The sequence below is a fragment of the Apis mellifera genome, linkage group LG7 (genome assembly GCF_003254395.2).
Source record: "Apis mellifera strain DH4 linkage group LG7, Amel_HAv3.1, whole genome shotgun sequence".
Taxonomy (NCBI): Eukaryota; Metazoa; Arthropoda; class Insecta; order Hymenoptera; family Apidae; genus Apis; species Apis mellifera.
In genome coordinates this window covers 3,757,501-3,780,302 of record NC_037644.1, presented here as the reverse complement: position 1 = coordinate 3,780,302, position 22,802 = coordinate 3,757,501, and the positions used below count along the sequence as shown (strand labels likewise).

Genomic DNA, 22,802 nt, shown 5'->3' with positions numbered 1-22,802 from the left:
TATTCTTTGGATTTTGAATTTCAAGCAGAGATAAATGGATAATCGGTTTTTTTTTTAATAAAATTTTCGCGATCATCCATAGAGCGTGCAGAGTCCGAGTAAATCCCGATGACGTTCTTACCGCTGGCCTGTCAGCAATCACCAGTTTTACAAATTACGTTGGACAATATCTCGTTGCCCAAACGTTGGACCAATTGATGGAACCGTCCGATGTTGTGGGCAACATAAGATTCAGCCATCCAACATTATACGTCTTCCCCGGTGGCCAAGGTGATGCCGCCCTCTTTGGCATAAACGGTTTTAACATGCTGGTCGACGGCGGTTTCGCAAGGAAAGCCTGCTTTTGGGACTTTACCAGGCATCTCGACCGCCTCGACGCGGTCTTAGTTACTAGAATAAATAATAGCAATGTCGGCGGCATGTCGAGCGTTCTTCGCAAAAAGAAGGAGATGCACGTTTATCCTCAGATCGGACACTTTTTCTGTAATCTAGTCGTAAGTAATTCCTTTTTTTTTTTTTTCTTTATCTCGATAATCTATACAACACTTGACGAAAAATATATTAAATTTTGATGCAGAAAGATTACGAAAATTTCTTAATCGATTTCTCTTTTCGTAATCTAAATCGATAGTTTCAGGTTATAGTGACAGTATAAGATTGAGAAATAGAGATCGATTATTCGTTATTAAATTATTATATAACTATTATTATTATTATTTCTAAACTGTTGATGTTGCATTGGCTCACGTAACAGGAGAGAAGACAATCCAATTCACCGGATGGGAACAAAGATATCGATCCTCTGATCCTGAATCTCACCGACATTGGCCAAGAGATGGTAGTTAATCTACGGCACATCAACTTGCGGGCGCATCCTTGCTACAGGGATCCGGACCCGATCAATCTCTACCACAAAGTGGGCCACGGCACGTTGGACATGTACGTGCTGAGCCCGAGCAAGGACAGCCGCGAGGTTAGGGAATTCCTTGCTAAATGGCACACCTCGGACTCGAAATTGTTCTCCGGCTCCCACAAAAAGGACTCGAACAATTTAACGTTCCCGATTCAGAATCTCGTCTCGATATGCGCCATGCTCGTCTGGCAGCCTGCCAATCCCGAGGACACTATCACGAGAATCCTGTTCCCCGGCAGTACACCCCAGCCCAAGATTTTCGAAGGTTTCGAACGATTGAAGCATCTCGAGTTCCTCAAGCATCCCGTATGCTCGGCGAAAAGTCTCTCCCCGTCCGCCTCGTTGGCCACCTTGCGCGACAAACCTGCCAAGCAGAAGTTCAGCCTCATAACCGACAAAGAGCCGGCCAAGAAGATAGGGGACGCGAAGAAGGAGAAGAAGGAGTCGCCGGAGATGAAAGTGATTAAAGGCGGGGACGATTTGCCGGCACGCGTAGCGCCCCAGGGCACACCCACTATCATACCCACTAAACAACCGCAACCGGTTGGCAAACCCGAGGCGAAGGTTAAAAAGGCGTTGGAGAACAAGAAGATAGAGGTGGAGATAAAGGACGTGAAAGAGAGGAAGGAGCAGAAGGAGGCGAAGAAGGAGATCATAAAGAAGGAGATTGGGAGGATGGAGAAGGATGAGAAACGGGAGGAAGAACCGAGGAAGCCTATCGAGGCTCCTCCCGCGACTAGGCAGGAGGGTGAGAAGATAATCGCGCCCCCAGCGAAGGAAGCGAAACCTAGGAAGAAAGAGGCGAAAAGCGCGAAGCCGGGGAAAATAGACGCGAAATCGAAGATCACGGAATCGAAGAAGGCGAAACAATCCCCGGTCGAGAAGAAGGAGACCGTGATCAAATCGTCACCGACCACCCCCAAGAAGACCATGAACGGGGTGGCGACGAAAACGGAGATATCGAAGGCGGTCAAAAAGATGCCGCCCGTGCACAAGATCGAGGTCGCGCCCCCGGCCAAGAGCACGAAGGACGCGAACAACAGGAAGGTGGTCGAGCAGAAGAAGTCGGCGATAAAGGAGACTGGTGTAACCGCAGCGGTGAAAGTGACGGCGAAACCGAAACCGATGGACAGAAAGCCGATAGGCCGAAGGAAGCCTGTCAGCCCGAGCAAGGTGCGGCTGTTCGGCAGCCCAGCGAAATCGACTCGAAGCACGCCAACGACTTCCGTCAAATCCGACAAGGACGGTGTCGTTGCCCGCAGGGCGAAGGGGGAGAAGGGGACCGCCGACTCGTCCACGGTGTCCACGCCGTCGGGGATCGAGGCCGAGGCGGGTGGCAGACTGGCCGAGAAGAGTTTGATGGAACAATCGGAGGACATCTCGTTGGACTCGATCGAGAGCAAGGTGTTGGCCGACCTGAAAGAGGAACGGGAGGTCGTCGAGGAGATCGAGGCCGTCCTCCAGAAGGCGGAACGCATCGAGGAGACGAGGAAAGACGATCGTTCCGAGGGTGACGATGAAATCACCGCCGAGCTTACCGACAAGAAGGAGGAGGATATCACGGATGACGACATAATCGAGCCCGACATGGAGGAAGCACTGAAGAGGGAGATGATCGACGAATATCTGATCGTCGAGAAGGAGGAGGATTACATCGAGGACTCTACCCAGAGCGGGGAGGGCGAGCAGAAACATATCTTGGACGAGGCTGAATCGGAGAAGGCGAAGATGTTGAAGGATATGGAACAGGTGAAGGAGAAGGGGGAGGAGGAGGAGGTCGAGGAGAAGGAGAGGGACGAGAGCGTGGTGGTGGAGAAGCGGGAGAAAGAAGAGGAGGAGGAGAAGGTAACGTTGAAGATTGAGGAGGAGGGAGCGGAGCCTATCGATCTGTCGCCTGATCGGAGAGAGCAGTTGGAGGAGGAGGTGAAGGATATAATAGCTACCGCGGCGGAAACGATACAGCAGAAGCCCGAGGAGAAGGACGATTCCGGGAAGAAGGACAGCGAGGATGTCACGAAGGAACCGTCCAGTTTGAGCCCGGACAAATTAGACTCGTCCGAGAAGAAAACTACCGATACCGACTTGAAGCCTGAGGTTGACCAGAAGGAACAGATCCCCGAAAAATTGGAGGAATCGCAAGAAAGGATTTCGACGTTGGAATCAGGCGCCACGACCACAGCACCGACGCTTCCCGAGGACGAGCGTATACCGCTCGATGAGATAAAAGAAGACATCGACGAGAAACACATCATCGAGGAAGTGAAAGAGAAAGACGTGATACCGAAGGTTAAGGAGGAAGAGGTGGCTGTTGCCGCTTCGCGAATTGTACCTCTCACGGTAACCACCAAGCCTGACGTCCACGTGTTCGACATCCGCCAGGCTGTGCAACGAGATATCGTGAAAACGCCGGACGAGGTTGCCGATCTGCCTGTCCACGAGGAGGTGGATCCCAAGTTGTACAGAATAGAAGACTTTGAAAAGGACAAAGAGGAAAAGCTGACATTGCCGCAGCCGCAGGCGCAACAAGAACAGAAACCGGAACAGAAACTGGAACAAGAACCGCCCACTCCCCCGGTTAAGGAGCAAAAAGGTGTTTTCAGTTTCTTCGGCAAGGTTGCCGATAAATTCGAGAAGGGTATCGATAAGTTGACCAAAAAATCGAAGAAGGAGCAAGAGAAGGATGTTGACGAAAAGTCTTCATCCAAGTCAAGCTCTCCTAAAGAAGCCAAGGTGGAGAAAACTGTTCTCGAAGAGGTCGACATGGAGAAAATGTTCCCCAAAGTAGGCAAACCCAGTGAAAAAGCACAAGAAGTAGAACGGAAGGATAGCGAAGCAAAGATTTCACCGCCTGTTGAAGAAATTGTCGCGAAGGAACGACCCGTCGAGGATGTTTCCATACCAGAACCTGAAGAAGCAAAGCCCGAGATTAAACCGAGTGAAATTGAAAAGAAGGAAGAAGAAATCATTGCGCCTAAACCTGTCGATGAAAAAATTGTGATAAAGGAAGACGTGAAAGTGAGTGAAGTTCAGCCGAAAGAAGTCGCGTTGGATGAGAAGAAAGAGGGAATAGCAGAGATCGATGCCAAGATTAGGAAGGAAGAGGAGGTTGGAGAAGAAGTCGAGGAAGACGCGGAAGAGATAAAAGCCTTGCTGGAAGAAGCTTCGAAGAAATTTAAGACTGTGAAGGATAGCCTGAGAGACTCGTTGGAGTCGCTAGAAGAAAAGATCGAGGAAGAAACTGTCGACCTGACGCGAGAAGTACCACTAGTGAAGGATGTCGTTAAAGACACGTTGGAGGGTGTGGTGGAAAAATTGGAAGCGATAAAACCACAGATCGAAAGCACATCGCCCGAAACAAAAGAACCGGAGAAAGTAAAATTCGAAATACCAAAAGAGGAAGATTGGGAACCGGTGCCTACTAAGGACGTTAAAGAGGCTGTTCGAGATGTTGGCGAAGTCCTGGCTGGGACAGCTGGCATAGATATCGAGGAAAAACCGAAAGATGTCATTGAAATCGTGCGCAAAGTTGCTCAAGTTCTAAAGGAGGACGATTTATTTTCGGACAAAGCGTTGTTCGAGGAACCGATCAAGAAAGAAGAAGTTACCGTATCGCCTACTGCCGCTAAAACTAAATCACCAGTTTCTGAAGGCGTCGAATCGCCTGAAAAATTAACCACGATCGAAGATAAAATTGCCGTGATACCGACGAGAGTCGGTATCACGGAAGAGATTTCCCCTTATCAGGAGGAGGCCGAAGAGCTCGTTGAAGTGCACGAGGAGCCTTGCGTGAAAATGGTTAAGAAAATCGAGGAGATTACGTCTCCGGAAAAGAGATCGGAGGATAAACGCGACGTTAAAGAAATTTGCGAAGAGATGTTGAAAGAGGATAAAGAACCGATAAAGGAGCCGGTTGTTTCGGATAAGGAAGTTGTTTCTCCGAAAGTGGATGTAATGGAAGCTGGATTAGAGGACGTATGCGTGAAAGAAACCGCGAGAAAATCGATCGATGAAGCACAAATTGGAACAGGGGTGGAAGAGTCGGTGATAGGTTTCGATCAAAAGATTTCTCCCGCGAAGGCTGAGATCGTGATGGTCTCTCCCGGTTCGACGCCAACATCGCCGAAATTCGTAACTGACAAAGAGCGCGAGGCCAAAGTGGACGCGAGTGAAGAAATTGCTACCTCAATTGAATTGCCGTCCGAAGTAAGGGCGATCATCGATAAAGTTGATCGCATGGTAGAAGAGATAATCGAAGAGCTTGTATTGAAGAAGAAGAGAATTACGATTGAGATTGTAGAGTATATCACGATCGTGAAACGTGTTCCAAAAGAGCGTGTGATTTATATTATTGAAGAGATTATCATACGGAAAGGACTTTCGAAGGAGGATGTTGTCGATAACGTTGATATCTTGAAACTCGAATCGATTACTCCACGATTGCAAATGGAACTCGAGGAATATATCATTAGCGAATATATGAAAAAAGGAAAATGTATAACCATTGAAATCGTGGAGGAAATTTCTGTGAGAAAAACTGTACCGAAAACGATTATTATTCGTATTATTCAAGAAATTATTATTCAAAAATTAATCGATGTTCCTACTAAAGGTCTATTTGATTCGCAGGTAGAACAGATTGTTCTTAAACAAAAGAAAGAAGAAGAAAAGGAAGAAATAGAAAAAGTGGAAAAGAAAGAAATCGAAAAGGAGAAAGAAAAGGAAGAAAAAGAAAAAGAAGTTACGGAAATCACGAAAGAGCCAGAGAAAGTATTATCGCCAATCGATAAAGTACCTGTCGCGAAACTAGAGAAGGAAAAAGATGAGAAACTATTCGAAGCACCTGAAACGCTCAAAGCAGAACTCGACTTGAAAAAAAAGGAAGAGGTCGAAGAAGAAGAAGAGGAAGAAGAAGAAGTAGAAGAAGATGGTTTTGTTAGTATCGGTAAAAGAATTTCGAAAGAAGAGATACAAATTAAAGAACAAATAATTCCAAAAGAAAAAGATATTACCGATGATTTTGAAGCTGTTGAACAGGAGTATAAAGTGGGTGAAGTAACGGTTACTTCGTTGGAAGATACCTCGCGGATTATTCCAAAATTGGATGAATCGAGGGAACGAGAATACGCTGAAGAAGCTGTTGAAGATGTAATAAGCGAAGTTATCGAGGCTGATGAAAAATTTGTTCATGAGACGAAAGAGAAAATAGAGAAAAAAGAATTAGACATCGATGTCGACAAAGAACAATTTGTTAAATTGGATAAAGAAGAAATGGAAAAGAAAGAACTTAAAGAATTGACTGAGACGATAGAAATAACAAAAGAAATGGAATCCCTTGATACGACAGAAAAATATTTAGACGAAGCTAAAGAGAAAAAGGAAGAAAAAATTATTGACAAAACAATAGAGAAAAAATTAATCGAAGAAACAACGAAAGTGACTACACTTCAAGTTGAAAAAGAGGAAAGAAAACCGCAACAAGAGAAAGAATTAAAAATAGAAGAGAAAAAAGAAGAAAAGAAACTCGAAGAGGAAGAAAAAGAATTAAAGGTTGAGGAGAAGAAAGAAGAAAAGAAACCCGAAGTGGAAGAAAAAGAATTAAAGGTTGAGGAGAAGAAAGAAGAAAAGAAACTTGAAGAGGAAGAAAAAGAATTAAAGGTTGAGGGCAAAAAAGAAGAAAAGGAACCAGTAAAAAAAGAAAAAGAATTACAAATTGAAGATAAGAAAGAAGAAAAGGAACTTGCAGTAGAAGAAAAAGAAATAAAGGTAGAAGAAAAGAAAGAAGAAAAGAAATCCCCAGAAGAAGAAAAGGAATTAAAAGTAGAAGAAAAGAAAGAAGAAAAGAAATCCCCAGAAGAAGAAAAAGAATTAAAAGTAGAAGAAAAGAAAGAAGAAAAGAAATCCCCAGAAGAAGAAAAAGAATTAAAAGTAGAAGAAAAGAAACCTGAAGAAGAAAAAAAAGAATTAAAGATTGAAGAGAAGAAAGAAGAAAAGAAACCCGAAGAAGAAGAAAAAGAAATAAAAGTTGAGGAGAAAAAAGAAGAAAGGAAACCTGTAGAAGAAGTAAAGGAATTAAAAATTGAGGAGAAAAAAGAAGAAAAGGAATTAAAAATTGAGGAAAAAAAAGAAGAAAAGAAACCTGTAGAAGAAGAAAAGGAATTAAAAGTAGAGGAAAAGAAAGAAGAAAAGAAATCCCCAGAAGAAGAAAAAGAATTAAAAGTAGAAGAAAAGAAAGAAGAAAAGAAACCTGAAGAAAAAGAAAAAGAATTAAAAATTGAAGAAAAGAAAGAAGAAAAGAAACCTGTGGAGGAAGAAAAAGAAATAAAAGTTGAGGAGAAAAAAGAAGAAAAGAAACCTGTAGAAGAAGAAAAAGAATTAAAGATTGAAGAGAAAAAAGAAGAAAAGAAACCCATGGAAGAAGTAAAATTAGAAGTTGAGGAAAAAAAAGAAGAAAAAAAACCTGAAGAAAAAGAAAAAGAAATAAAGGTGGAGGAAAAGAAAGAAGAAATGAAACCCGAAGAGGAAGGGAAAGAATTAAAGGATGAGAAGGAGAAAGAAGAAACGAAACCTATTGCGGAAGAAAAAGAAGTAAAGATTGAGGAGAAGAAAGAAGAAAAGGAACCAGTGAAGGAAGAGAAAGAAATAAAAGTTGAGGAGAAAAAAGAAGAAAAGAAACCCGCAGAGGAGGAAAAAGAAATAAAGGTTGAAGAGAAGAAAGAAGAAAAGAAACCAGTAAAAGAGGAGAAAGAAATAAAGGTTGAGGAGAAGAAGGAAGAGAAGAAACCCGCAGAGGAGGAAAAAGAAATAAAGATTGAGGAGAAGAAAAAAGAAATAAAATTAGTAGAATCGTTACCTGAGTTAAAATCTACCGTCGAGGAAGAAAAACTTGATAAAGGCGAAAAAATTAAAACTCCAGAAATAGTAAAAGAAGAGAAACCAGAAGATAAGAAGGAAATAATTAAGGAGAAATCTCCGGAGAAAATAATTGAAACTGAAATTGAATCAATTAAAGACATTGATCGTAAACCAAGTATCGAGGAGTTGGCTAAAGTAGAAAAAATATCTCCGAAATTGGAGAAAATTGAAGGTGAAAAGCAAATTGTTCCACAAGAACAGGAACGTATCGATTCAAGTATAGAAGCACAGGTGGAAGAAATAAAGGAGAAGAAACCAGAAATCGGAGAAGACATTGGATCTGTTCGACGAATGTTAGTCACAGCGAGTAGCGAAGACGGTGGACAGGAAACGGAAATTTGTGCAGCTGGTACTATCGCGTTTCAAAAAGCTATTACACCCGAAGATTCTCTTAAAGATACATCTATCAAAACAACACCTGATAAAGATTCTTTGCTTTTAGATAAGGACTCTCTGCATTCGGAAATAAATAGCCCAGAAAAGGACAGTATTTCCGAAAAGTCATTGCCAAAAGACATTGGAAAAATAACGCCCGAAGACAGTTTGGATAAATCTCCAATCGATACACGTGATTCGCGTGATCTCGAGGATAGTTTGGAGAAAGGTAAACCGAGGGAGGCGGATAGTAGCACCTCTCCATCTGTTATGGACACAGAAACTCCCAAATCTCCATTACAACAGAAACAAATTGAAGATGTGGCTAAAGTAGTAAAACCTGATATTATTGAGAAAGAAGAATTGCACGAAAAAATTGTTGAAGATTTACAGAAATCCAAGGAAGAAACTGATAAGAAAATCCTTGAAATAAGTACATTAAAATCATCCGAATCGATTCGATCGGAGGATGTTTCACCGGCAGAAACCATTTTTGCGAAATCACCCACGGAAAAATTAAAAGAACCGAGCAAAATTCCAACCGAGACAAAAGAGGTAGAACCGGCGAAATTAGAAACAGAAACCATAACAAAGCGAGTTGAAGAAATTAGCCAAGAGATTCGTGAAATTGAAGTGAAAAAAGATGAAAAAGAAGAAGTGTGTGTATCGCGTGAAAAGAGTGAATCGCCAAAAGAGGAATCAATTATCGAATCTGCCAAAATAGAAGAAAAAGAATTAATCACAGATCGCAAATTAGAAATCTCTACTGACCAAGATAAAATAGAAAAGAAAGATGATTTGCAGGAAATAAGCGAGATTAAAATGAAAGAAGAGAAACTGAAAGATTTAGAGGCAGAAATTCCTGATGAATCAAAAATAGAGAATAAAATATCCTCTGATATTAAACAGACTGATATTATTGATAAGGATAAGCTTCCAATTGTAGATGTTGATAAATCTAAAGTGGAAATACAAACATTAACAAAATTAGATACTACAACAATTGTAACTGATAAAGAGCTAAGTACTTTTGATGAAAAGAGCAAAAAACCAATCGATACATTAAAATCAACTTTTGTTACAGATACTACGTCAACTACAGAAAAACCAAAATCTCCCATTATAACAGAAAAAATTCAAGAATTTGATGTCACCGATAAAGAAATAGTTTCTCCCAAAGAAGAAGAAACGAAAATGAAGGAGAAAGTAGATATAGAAAAACACGTGGTTGAAAAAATTGAGAAAGTCAAAGAAGAAATCAAGCCCGAAAGTATACCAATAGAAACAAAGACGGCGATCGATGCATCGAAACGACCTAGTATTTCAAGTGAAATTCATGTCGTAACAGAGGCTGAAACTAAGGTAATTGATAAATCTAAATCACCAAGTGAAATAGATGAAACAGAAGATAAAACAAGATCGCCCAGCATTGCTGGTGATATCGAAGATTCGAAAGAAGTAGAGACAGCAAGTATTGATAAATCTAGAACACCTAGTGTAACAAGTGTTACAGCAGAACAAAAGGAAGTATCTGACAAATCAAAATCGCCCAGTATTGCTGGAGATGAACCTGATTTAAAAGATATCGAAACAAAAGAAATTGAAAAATCAAGATCTCCCAGTGTAACAAGTATTCCTTCAGAAGAAAAGAAAACAATGGATAAATTAAAAACACCTAGTCCCGAAGAAGAATCAGATTTAAAAGATATTGAGAAATCTAGAAAACCCAGTGTAATTAGTGTTCCAGCAGAAGTTAAAGAAACCATAGAAAAGTCACCTACTGTTTCTGAACCAGAATTAAAGGAGATTGAAAAATCTAGATCTCCTAGTGTAACAGCAGAAACAAAAGACGTTGATATGAAAGAAATAGAAAAGTCCAGATCTCCGAGCGTAACAAGCATTACAACAGAAGTAAAAGAACCATCAGATAAATCAAAGTCACCCAGTATTGTTGGTGAAGTTGTTGATCTGAAAGATGTTGATAAAAAAGAAATTGAAAAGTCAAGATCTCCTAGCGTAACAAGTGTCACAGCAGAAGAGAAAGAGTTATTAGATAAATCAAAGACTCCTAGTATTGCTGACGAAAAGCCAGAATTAAAAGATGTTGAGATAAAAGATAAAGAAAAATCTAGATCTCCAAGTGTAACGAGTGTCACTGGAGAGCCAAAAGAAGTATCAGATAAATCAAAGTCGCCCAGTGTTGCTGGTGAAGAACCAGAATTAAAAGATGTTGAAGTAAAAGACGTAGAAAAATCTAGATCCCCAAGTATAACAACAGAAATAAAAGACATTGACATGAAAGAAGTAGAAAAGTCCAGATCTCCAAGCGTAACAAGCGCCACAGAAGTAAAAGAACCATCAGAAAAATCAAAGTCACCAAGTATTGCTGGTGAAGTTGTTGATCTGAAAGATGTTGATAAAAAAGAAATTGAAAAATCAAGATCTCCCAGTGTAACAAGTGTCACAGCAGAAGAAAAAGAACCATCAGAAAAATCAAAGTCTCCCAGTGTTGCTGGAGAAAAGCCAGAATTAAAGGATGTCGAAACAAAAGACGTAGAAAAATCCAGATCTCCAAGTGTTACAAGTGTTATTACAGAACCGAAAGAACCATCAGATAAATCAAAGTCGCCCAGTATTGCTGGTGAAGAACCAGAATTAAAAGATGTTGAAGTAAAAGACGTAGAAAAATCCAGATCTCCAAGTGTTACTATGGAACCGAAAGAACCATCAGATAAATCAAAGTCTCCCAGTGTTACTGATGAAGTTGTTGACTTGAAAGATGCAAAAGAAATTGAAAAGTCGAGGTCTCCAAGCGTAACAAGTGTTACAGTAGAAGAAAAAGAGCCATCAGATAAATCAAAATCTCCTAGTGTTGCTGATGAAAAACCAGAATTAAAGGATGTTGAGATAAAAGACGTAGAAAAATCCAGATCTCCAAGTATAACGAGTGTTATTGCGGAACCGAAAGAACCATCAGATAAATCAAAATCTCCCAGTGTTGCTGGTGAAAAGCCAGAATTAAAAGATATTGAAGTAAAAGATATAGAAAAATCCAGATCTCCAAGTATAACAACTGTCACTACGGAACCGAAAGAATCACCCGACAAATCAAAGTCGCCCAGTATTGCTGGCGAAGAACCACAATTAAAGGATGTCGAGATAAAAGATAAAGAAAAATCCAGATCACCAAGTGTTACTCTTGAATCAAAAGAACCATCCGATAAATCAAAGTCGCCCAGTATTGCTGGTGAAGAACCAGAATTAAAAGATGTTGAGGTAAAAGATAAAGAAAAATCCAGATCTCCAAGTGTTATTGCGGAACCGAAGGAACAATCAGATAAGTCAAAATCTCCCAGTGTTACTAGCGAAATTGCTGAATTGAAAGATGTTGATATAAAAGAAATCGAAAAATCGAGGACACCTAGCATTACAAGTGTTACAACAGAAGTTAAGGAGCCATCAGATAAATCAAAATCGCCGAGTGTTACTGGTGAAGAACCAGAATTAAAGGATATTGATACAAAGGAGATTGAAAAATCCAGGTCTCCAAGTGTAACGAGTGTCACAGCAGAAATAAAAAAACCAATTGATAAATCAAAGTCGCCTAGTATTTCTGGTGAAGTAGCTGAAATGAAAGATGTTGATACAAAGGAGATTGAAAAATCTAGATCTCCCAGTGTAACAGGTGTCACTGCAGAAACAAAAGAAGCATCAGATAAATCAAAATCTCCCAGTGTTGCAGGTGAAGTAGCTGAATTGAAAGATGTTGATACAAAGGAGATTGAAAAGTCGAGGTCTCCCAGCGTAACAAGTGTCACAGCAGAAACAAAAGAACCAACAGATAAATCAAAGTCTCCCAGTGTAGCAGGTGAAGTAGCTGAATTAAAAGATGTTGATACAAAGGAGATTGAAAAATCGAGGTCCCCCAGCGTAACAAGTGTCACAGCAGAAGCAAAAGAACCAATGGATAAATCAAAGTCACCAAGTGTTACTGATGAAGTTGCTGAATTGAAAGATGTTGATACAAAGGGGATTGAAAAATCTAGGTCTCCTAGTGTAACAAGTGTTACAGCAGAAACAAAAGAACCAATGGATAAATCGAAATCGCCTAGTATTTCTGGTGAAATAGTTGAAATGAAGGATGTTGATACAAAGGAGATTGAAAAGTCGAGATCTCCAAGTGTAACAAGTATCACAGCAGAAACAAAAGAACCAACGGATAAATCAAAATCTCCCAGTGTTGCAGGTGAAGTTGCTGAAATGAAAGATGTTGATACAAAGGAGATTGAAAAGTCGAGATCTCCAAGTGTAACAAGTGTCACAGCAGAAGCAAAAGAACCAACGGATAAATCAAAGTCTCCCAGTGTTGCAGGTGAAGTAGCTGAATTGAAAGATGTTGATACAAAGGAGTTTGAAAAGTCGAGGTCTCCCAGCACAACAAGTGTCACAGCAGAAACAAAAGAACCAACAGATAAATCAAAGTCTCCCAGTGTAGCAGGTGAAGTAGCTGAATTAAAAGATGTTGATACAAAGGAGATTGAAAAATCGAGGTCCCCCAGCGTAACAAGTGTCACAGCAGAAACAAAAGAACCAACGGATAAATCAAAGTCACCAAGTGTTACTGATGAAGTTCCTGAATTGAAAGATGTTGATACAAAGGAGATTGAAAAATCTAGGTCTCCTAGTGTAACAAGTGTCACAGCAGAAACAAAAGAACCAATGGATAAATCAAAGTCACCAAGTGTTACTGATGAAGTTGCTGAATTGAAAGATGTTGATACAAAGGAGATTGAAAAATCTAGATCTCCCAGTATTACTGCAGAAACAAAAGAGCCATCAGATAAATCAAAGTCTCCCAGTGTTGCTGGTGAAAAACCAGAATTAAAGGATGTTGACTCGAAAGAGATAGAAAAGTCGAGATCTCCCAGTGTTGTTGGTGAAAAACCAGAATTAAAGGATGTTGACTCGAAAGAGATAGAAAAGTCGAGGTCTCCAAGCGTGGCAAGTGTCACAACAGAAGTGAAAGAGCCATCGGATAAATCGAAGTCTCCTAGTATTACTGATGAAAAACCAGAGTTAAAGGATGTTGACTCGAAAGAAATAGAAAAGTCGAGGTCTCCCAGTGTTGCTGGTGAAAAACCGGAATTAAAGGATGTTGACTCGAAAGAAATAGAAAAGTCGAGGTCTCCCAGTGTTGCTGGTGAAAAACCGGAATTAAAGGATGTTGACTCGAAAGAAATAGAAAAGTCGAGGTCTCCCAGTGTTGCTGGTGAAAAACCAGAATTAAAGGATGTTGACTCGAAAGAGATAGAAAAATCGAGGTCTCCCAGTGTAACAAGTGTCACAGCAGAGGTGAAAGAGCCATCAGATAAATCAAAATCTCCTAGTGTTGCTGGTGAAGAGCCAGAGTTAAAGGATGTTGATTCGAAAGAAATGAAGAAGTCGAGATCTCTCAGCGTAGCAAGTGTCACAACAGAAGTGAAAGAGCCATCGGATAAATCAAAGTCTCCTAGTGTTACTGATGAAAAACCAGAGTTAAAGGATGTTGACTCGAAAGAAATAGAAAAGTCGAGGTCTCCCAGTGTAGCAAGTGTCACAACAGAAGTGAAAGAGCCATCGGATAAATCAAAGTCTCCTAGTATTACTGATGAAAAACCAGAGTTAAAGGATGTTGATTCGAAAGAAATAGAAAAGTCGAGGTCTCCCAGTGTAGCAAGTGTCACAACAGAAGTGAAAGAGCCATCAGATAAATCAAAGTCTCCCAGTATTACTGGTGAAAAACCAGAATTAAAGGATGTTGACTCGAAAGAAGTAGAAAAGTCGAGGTCTCCCAGCGTAGCAAGTGTCACAACAGAAGTGAAAGAGCCATCGGATAAATCAAAGTCTCCCAGTGTTACTGATGAAGTTGCTGAATTAAAAGATGCAAAGGAAATTGAAAAGTCGAGATCTCCGAGCGTAACAAGTGTCACAGTAGAAGAAAAGGAGCCATTAGATAAATCAAAATCTCCCAGTGTTGCTGGTGAAAAGCCAGAATTAAAGGATGTTGAGACAAAAGACGTAGAAAAATCCAGATCTCCAAGTGTGACGAGTGTTACTGCGGAAGTGAAAGAACCATCGGATAAATCAAAGTCACCCAGTGTTTCTAGTGATGTTGCCGAATTAAAAGATGTCGATACAAAAGATATTGAAAAATCCAGGTCTCCAAGTTTAACAACAGAAATCAAAGAACCTTCAAAATTGGAAGATGTTGCAAAGGAGATTGAAAAATCGAGATCTCCCAGCTTAGCAAGCATCACAACAGAAGTGAAAGTACCGTCAGATAAATCAAAGTCACCGAGTGTTGTTGGGGAAGAGCCAGAATTAAAGGATGTTGAGATAAAAGACGTAGAAAAATCCAGATCTCCCAGTGTAACTAGTATCACAGCAGAAGTCAAAGAATCATCGGACAAATCAAAGACACCCAGCGTTGTTGGTGAAGAACCTGATTTTAAGGATACTGATGTAAAACCGATTGAAAAATCTCCAAGCACGGTAAGTGTTGGAGTTGAATCGAAAGAATCAGCCGATAAATCAAAATCGCCCAGTGTTGTTGGTGAAGAACTAGATTTAAAGGACGTTGACATAAAAGATATTGAAAAATCTAGATCTTCGAGTGTTACTGTAGAACCGAAAGAGGCCTTCGATAAATCAAAATCGCCCAGTATTGCTGGTGATGTTATCGATTTGAAAGATGTCGATACAAAAGATATGGAAAAATCTAGATCTCCAAGTCTAACAAGCGAAATAACAGATCAGAAAGGAGCAGAAATTAAATCAAAATCTCCTAGTATCGCGGAAGAATCAGTTGATTCGAAGGATGTTGATGTTGTGAAAGATGTTGAAAAATCCAGATCTCCGAGCGTAACAAGTGATATAACGAAACTGGCTGTGGATAAATCAAAATCGCCTAGTGTCGCCGGTGATGCTGTCGATATGAAAGATGTTGACGTTAAAGATATTGAGAAGTCTAGATCCCCTAGCGTAACAAGTATGACGGCAGAAACGAGAGAACCATCGGATAAATCAAAATCGCCTAGCATAATTGGAGATGTCCCCGATTTGAAAGATGTTGACGCGAAAGGTGTCGAAAAATCGAGATCTCCAAGTGCGACAAGTGTTACGGAATCGAAAGAGCCTTTAGAAAAATCGAAGTCGCTTAGCATTGCTGGCGAAGCGCCCGATGATATCCCTGCGAAAGAAAAATCTAAATCTCCCAGCATATCTCCTAGCGCTCTAACAGAGGCAAAAGATATATCGAAATCACCAAGTGTTGTCAGCGATATTGATTCGAAAGATATCGAATCGAAGACTGTAGAAAAATCTAGGTCACCTAGTATAACCGCTGTCGTTACGGAACAGAAGGAAGTAGCGGATAAGAGACCTAGCATTGTTGGCGATTTAACCGATTTAAAAGATATCGATAAATCTAGATCTCCAAGTGTAACTAGTATCACGGAAGCGAAGGATGTAACGGAGTCCAAGTCCAAATCGCCTAGCATTGCCGATGATACACCGGCAGATCTGAAAGATATCGATAAATCTAGATCTCCCAGTGTAACAAGCGTAGTTACAGAAACGAAAGATAAATCGAAATCTCCCAGTATTGCGGGTGACGTAAAGGATGCAAAGGATATCGAGAAATCCAAGTCCCCGAGTGAAACGAGTTCACCGACGGAGATCAAAGATGCATCGGTTAAATCGAAATCGCCCGATATCGCTGATATCGATTCAACTTCTGATGCCGATTTAAAGAGATCGGTGGACGTATCGCCCACCTCCCTTATGGATTTACGAATTAGCGACAGAAGGAAACGTTCGATTACGTCGGACGTTCCCGATAAAAAGGAAATTTCGAAGTTCCCAGGTGACGAGATAAAAGATAAATCCGTATCGCCTGTCGATAAAACAGACTCGATTGAAAAGCCTAAGGACATGGTGTGCGCAGTGGAATCGTCACGGGACAAGGAAGAGTCGTTCATTTCTCGTAAATCAATATCTCCGGAATTGGGGAAAGCGGATGAAAGAATCGATGATAAGGATAGACTGTTGGGTGAAAGTGTCGATCGATTGAAAGACGAGCGAAAGGAGGGTATAACGGCCGATAAGGAAGAAAACATCACAAGATATATATCAGAGGAGTATATAAATAAGGGAAGAAAAATTACAACGTACGTGATAGAAGAGATAATCAGGACTTATTCGGTCTCGGAATTCGTAGTGATGAATATCATCGAAACGATCATCATGACGAGAAAAATACGCAGAGATTCGATTTTAGACATTGCCGAGCACAAAAGAACGGAGGACGAAGCGAAAGTGGCGCGAAGCAAAGACGCGACGAAAGATACGAGCGAAGGTTCCATGAGTTCCAGCTTGAGTTCAGAGTTGATTGCTTCCGACAAATCAACCCAGGACAGCCCTGCACGCTCCGATCCCCACATCGACGAGGAGATATCGATCTCGGAAGAGAAGAGGGTCGAGATGGAGAAGTTCTTGGACGAGGATTACATCAAACAGGGGAAGAGGATCACCGAAGAGATACTGGAGGAGATCACTGTGAGGACATCTTTGCCCCGATACATCATTCTAGAAATAATCGAGGAGATCATTCTGAAGAAGAAACTCACTCGAGAATCCATAATTGACTCGGAGATCGACTATCAAGAGGACGAAGAGGCTGAGGACAGTTACACCAAGGACGGTTTCCGTTACGAAAAATCTCCCTCCCCTCGATACGACGAGAGAAAATTGTCTTACGATTACAAGGGATCCGAATATCCAAGGATGCAGCAACAAGGATCTCAAATGGACGCGTCGGATTACACGGTCGGCCAATACGAGAGCCAATTTCACAAAGCGTTCGTCGGCGGGGTTACGGAGATACGAACCACCCACATCACGACGCTCTCGGGTAAATCAACGCCGGATATGACCCGAGACGAGACTCCCGACTCGATCTCTGAACCTACGGCCTCCACGGTTGAGAAAATGGAGGAGAGATCCGGTGTCGTTAAACAGTCAGACAAAGACGTTTCCAAGATCACCGCCACCATCACCTCCACGGTGACCCAGAGGACGAGCACATCCGTCGTGGAGACGGAAGGAAAGCCTGGCCAGATAATACTGAAGGAGAGCAAGATCGGTGAACCGATCCTCGGCTCAACCGAGGAGGAGTCGATCGAACAACGGCCAGAAATCTCTCCGGATGGTAAAGTCATCGTGGTGAAGAGGATCGTGAAACGAGAAGTGCGCGAGGACGAGCCAGACACTATTCAAATACTGAAAGAGAGTAAAATCGGCGAATCGATCAGAAAGTTAACCGAAGAATCGTCAGACGTGTCGAGGCTCGAGATCAAGGGAGCCGACGAGAAATTATTATCGGGCGAAGAGGAATCAGAAATTTCACCGGACGGTAAAGTCATCATAGTGAAGAAGATCGTGAAACGCGAGATCGTTCCGGAGGATGAGATCGGGGGTGACGATTTGAAAACGATAAAGGAGATCAAGGAGATAACGATACCTTCGGATACCACTGTCGAGACAACGGTGAGAAAGGAAACGAAACAAATCGTGATTACGGACGATGGTGGTAAGGTAAGTTTGTCAGACGCTGAGAAACTGTTGGCCGGCCACAAATTATCCGACATCGTAACGGCGGACGTGAAGGTGACAACGACGATCACGAAGCTGGACGACAGCACCGATACTTCGACCGCCATCGACGAGGGGACGACGATCAAGGAAACCGTGATCAGAGACGCGGCTGCGAGAAAGCAGGAGGAGGAGGAGGGAGGGACGAAGAGATTGGAGAAGGCGGAAGTGAAGGAGAAAACGGAGAAACGGCCGGTATCCCCTCACGTGCGCGACATTGCCTCCGATATCGGCGCCGTGCAATCGGGAAGATCCACCCCAGACAGAAGATCGGAGGGCAGATCGTTGACGGGTACCCCTGAAGGATTCAGATCAGGCGAGGTGATCCGAACGATCATCACCACAACGAAGACGGTGTCCGACGATGGAGAGATCGTGACCACGACCCGAGAGGTGACGGAGACGACGAACGAGAAGGGAGAGACGGTGATCCTTGCCGAGAAGGTGGACGTGAAGGTGGACGAGTACGTGGCTAGTAAAGAAACCGGTGCCATCGACGTCCCCCTTCATTCGCGATCATCCGCGCCAGAAGGCGGTATGACGGGGAGCTATTACGGCGAGTTGCCGACCTCGTCCCAACTCGGCAAAGTGGCGGATCCCTCCTCGATTTCGACGAGCAGGGAACAGCAGAGCGATTCGTACGCGTTCAAACGATTCCTGGTTGAGAAAGAGTACGCCGGCGATTACAAGGAGAGGCAAGACGCGAAGAAGTACATCGACGAGGCGGGCCTCGATTTCGAGAAAACCATGGGGGTGGAGAGAAAGGAGTCAGCCGAGTCGCGTGGAATCTCGCCGAGGTACACGAACGGCAGCGTTCGTCAGGAAGCAAGCGACAAGGAGGACGATCCGAGGACCACCGAGGCGAAGAAGAAAGACCCGTTGGACGGTTGGGGGACACCTCTCGGCCTCCCGTCCCCTGTCCCGCCCCGTAAGTTCAACCTGAAAAATGCGACTCAACCAGCGAGCACGAGTAATAATAATAATAATAATACGAACGAAAATGAGCCACGCACCGAGATAAACTTCGACGCGATACACGATTGGGGGGAACCGTTGAGATTGCCCTCGCCTGCACCCGTCACCAACGAAATTTCCAACAAGGGAGCGCCTGGTACACCGAAGAAGGAGAAGAAGCAAGCGAAAAGGGTGCTGTCCGAGAACATAAAGAACAAGAAACGTTCGGAGAGCCCGGGAAAGAACGAGAAAAAGATGAAAGACTCGAAGAACAAGGTGCAACCGGTTTACGTGGATTTGACTTACGTACCTCATCACGGCAACTCGTATTACACCTCGTTGGAATTTTTCAAAAGGGTACGGGCTAGATATTACGTGTTCAGCGGCACAGAGCCGAGCCGCGAGGTGTACGACGCGTTGTTGGAAGCTAAGAGATCGTGGGAGGACAAGGATCTTGGTGAGTATCGTCGTGATTCAGAGAGAGAGAGAGAGATCAGGTGAAATCGATGAAAATGTCACGAGGAGGTATTCAGATATTGGATTAGGTATTTAGATTGACCTGGTAATGTCTTTCCGTTTCTTCACAGAGGTGACTATGATACCGACTTACGACACCGACACGTTGGGCTATTGGGTGGCAGACAACGAGGAAGCCCTGGCAGCGAATCACATTGACCTTTCACCCTCGGCATCCCGATGCACGATTAATCTGCAGGACCACGAGACTAGTTGCAGTGCCTATAGACTTGAATTCTAGGGATTGGCAGCCTGCTCAGCCGTAATAGTTGAGTTCTGAGCGGTGTTCAGAGAGTGTATTTTATCGCTTCGTTTCTGGACTTGCCGTTTCGCGAATTCCTTACCGTGCCTATTAGCGGTTCATGAAAACTTTAGAAAACTTAAGGAGAGGCTACATCGAACGACATTGACGTGGTCGTTGTTCTACGATCCGAATTTCGTGCCTAATCATCCCATATTATACGAATCGATTATACGCAGTTGTTCCTTGTTTTTTTTAATGCACAGGTTAATTGGATCAAGAGCTACACGAGATACTATGTAATACGTTATATCGATAATGATTATATGACAACATCTATGTGACAACAACAACAACAACAAAATATCAAAAGCAACAATAACAACAACGAAGACGACGGAGACGAGGACGATAGGACGATGACTAGGACAGGAGAAACAATTGCTCCTTCTCTTATCTGTTATTTATTTATTTATTTTTTTTTTTCTATTTCTTCTCTATCAATCTTCCTTTCGTTCTTATTATATTCGACACGAAAGATGTGCAATGTGACAGTTATATTAAAAAAATAATATTGATCACCTCCCTTGATACTCGTTCATGCGACCTTTGCTGATACGTACGATAAACAGATTTGGCCTGTTCTTAGTTTTTCAAACGCTTAGAGAACTCCATTAGAAAACTTGCGTAGAGAGTGAGAATGCTTAATACCGAAGCTCTTCTTTGCACCGTAAACTATTATCTTTTTTATACACATAATATTCGACTATTCGATTGAGAGAGAACAATTATAAAATGTGTAGAAAAAGAGAAAAAAAGAAAAAAAAAAGAAAAAAAAAAGAAGAAAAAGAAATGAAGACAAACAGGAACAACGCAACACAGCCTAGCAATAATACGGACAAGACGTACAAAGGTTTTATTTAAGAGTCATTATATACCGACACGGTAATATTATATACGCGCATAATGGACAAATAAGGGGTGGACAAAGTTAACGAGAAATGAAACTCTTTGTACATTTTTTTTTATCATGTTGAAATTCTCGACCGACACCGACAGGAGTCATCAATTCGAATGATTCGATTCGTACGCGATTAACACGATTTTTCTTCGTTGTTGGAATTTAAAAATCAATCTCTTCTCGTCGTAAATAAATATTTACTTTTCGTGTAAGTAATAACAGAGATGAACGACTATATATGGTACACGGGAAAGTACTATAGATAGAAATCTATCTGTGTTGTGTTTCTATACGTAAAGGTAGAATAAACAAATTATGGGTTGGATCAAATAACAACAACAACAACAACAACAACAACAACAAGTATTATGTAGAAAAAAAAAATGTCCATATTGTCGATGTTTCATTCCTAATGCCTCTCAAATCCGTTACTAGTAACGGTAATAAGGTGAATAAACGAAGAAACAAAGCGATCTAAAAATGATGTTTCCTTCCTCGACAGAGAGAAAAAAAAAAAAAAAAGAAAAAAAAAGAAAAAAAAAGGTAGAAAATTGGAAGCTAAATAATAAGATGGCGATAAAGTAAAAATATCGTACAACATCCATCCAATGGGCAACAATGTCCAATGTTCGATAATCGTATTTGGAATGGACACCTCTGTTTTTTTTTAATGTCCCCTTTCCGGAACGAAGCGTGGACGATTTAAAAATAGAGTTGTTCATTCCCACGAAATAAATCCGTTTATAGATATTTTTTAGTAGATATATATAACAATATACGTAACAGAATGTTTTCATTTCGACAAACAAACGAAAATACCACTTCCCAGATCATGCACCATTTTAAAAAAAAAAAAAAAACTAGACCAAACGATAATTACGGTGTCGTACCGATGATGAGATTGTGATGAGAGATATTTCATGAATTCCACGAATTTCGTTCGTTTCTTTTTTTTTTTTTTTTTTTTTTTTTTCCTTTCTTTCTTTCTTCGTTAGAAAACGCGATGATTCCGATATTTCATATTGAGGAGAAATTAGTGTTCGATCGCATCGCTATCTGCTTCGCGTATATGAAAAAAAAAAAAAAAAAGAAAAAGAAAAGAAAGCAAAGACTGTAAAAAAAAAAAAAAAAAAAGGAAGCGTTCGAATTAAAAATATCGATGGTAAATTGAGTCGAGATACATTTTGTACTTATTTGCGCTGGAACAACGAGATATGAGAAACTGTATCTGCTCGAAGATATGGCGTATTACAATTGCAATCGGTAACCGGGATGATATTGTGTAAACGTGTAATGATTAACAATGGTAATCGCGAGAACACTGAGATGCTGAGAACTGAAATGCAATGATCATCGTGATAATAATGGCGCGATCATGATGATAGTTGCTGTGATGACAATGGTGATGACAACGTGGATAGAAACGTTAACGTCAACACCAATGCCAACAATAACGACTATTAATGACGGTATGGCGCTGATTTATCACGATAGTAATAAAGATAATGGCGACGGTAATGGTGACTATAACGGTGACGATAACGACGACAACGACAGCGACGACGACAACGATGATGATGATTATAGTGATGATGATGATGATGATGATGATAATGGTGATGATGATGGCAATGATAATAATTTTTAATGGGAATGAAAATTATGAATTTTCGAAATCGAAAGAATAATTCGTCAATGATATCTTCCAGGCAGACGAAATAAAATTCTGCATCATGTAAGTACGATGAAATGAATACATGTTCACAAGAATATTCTTATATAAATATTACTATATATAATTTAAAATACTCATCTAATCAAAGAAACAATTTTCACGTTTAATAAACCTAGCTTTACGAGGATACGTGCTCAGATAAATATTGTGTTTTTAGTTGTTTCGGTGAAAAAAAGAGGAAGATGCATTAAGTGAATACATAGTGGAAAGATTTATTTTACATATATACATATATTTATTATACATGCATATGTATAACAATGCATACATGTATGATATATCAATTGAATGCGATTTTGATCGACCTACAAAAAAAAAAAAAAAAAAAGAATCAGCATCACATTCGATTTTATATTACTTGGATTCGTGGAATCCAAGGGACCACGGAGAACTCGAAAAAAAAAAAAAAGTTTAATCAACGATTCGAAATATCGAAATATGTCGAACAATCAAAGTATACGATGGTACAGAGGAATGTTTGAGCATAATGAATGGCCTACATAAA

At 41.1% G+C, this 22,802-nt stretch overlaps 1 protein-coding gene and 1 non-coding gene across 2 annotated transcripts in view; both read left to right on the top strand.

The window, feature by feature from the left end:
- LOC725131 (microtubule-associated protein futsch) overlaps positions 1-21,651 on the top strand; it is a 31,782-nt gene extending 10,131 nt beyond the window's left edge. The window contains exons 6-10 of the mRNA XM_026441696.1: positions 83-494; positions 755-6,490; positions 7,301-7,483; positions 7,535-19,301; positions 19,432-21,651. Coding sequence (XP_026297481.1) covers positions 83-494; positions 755-6,490; positions 7,301-7,483; positions 7,535-19,301; positions 19,432-19,601 — 18,268 coding nt within the window. The 3' untranslated portion in view covers positions 19,602-21,651. The remainder of the gene's footprint in view (positions 1-82; positions 495-754; positions 6,491-7,300; positions 7,484-7,534; positions 19,302-19,431) is intronic.
- Positions 21,652-21,945: 294 nt separating this feature from the next.
- On the top strand, positions 21,946-22,022 carry Mir6058 (microRNA 6058). The gene has a single exon (NR_127333.1). It is a non-coding gene; the product is annotated as a microRNA 6058 (primary transcript).
- Positions 22,023-22,802: the final 780 nt, after the last annotated feature.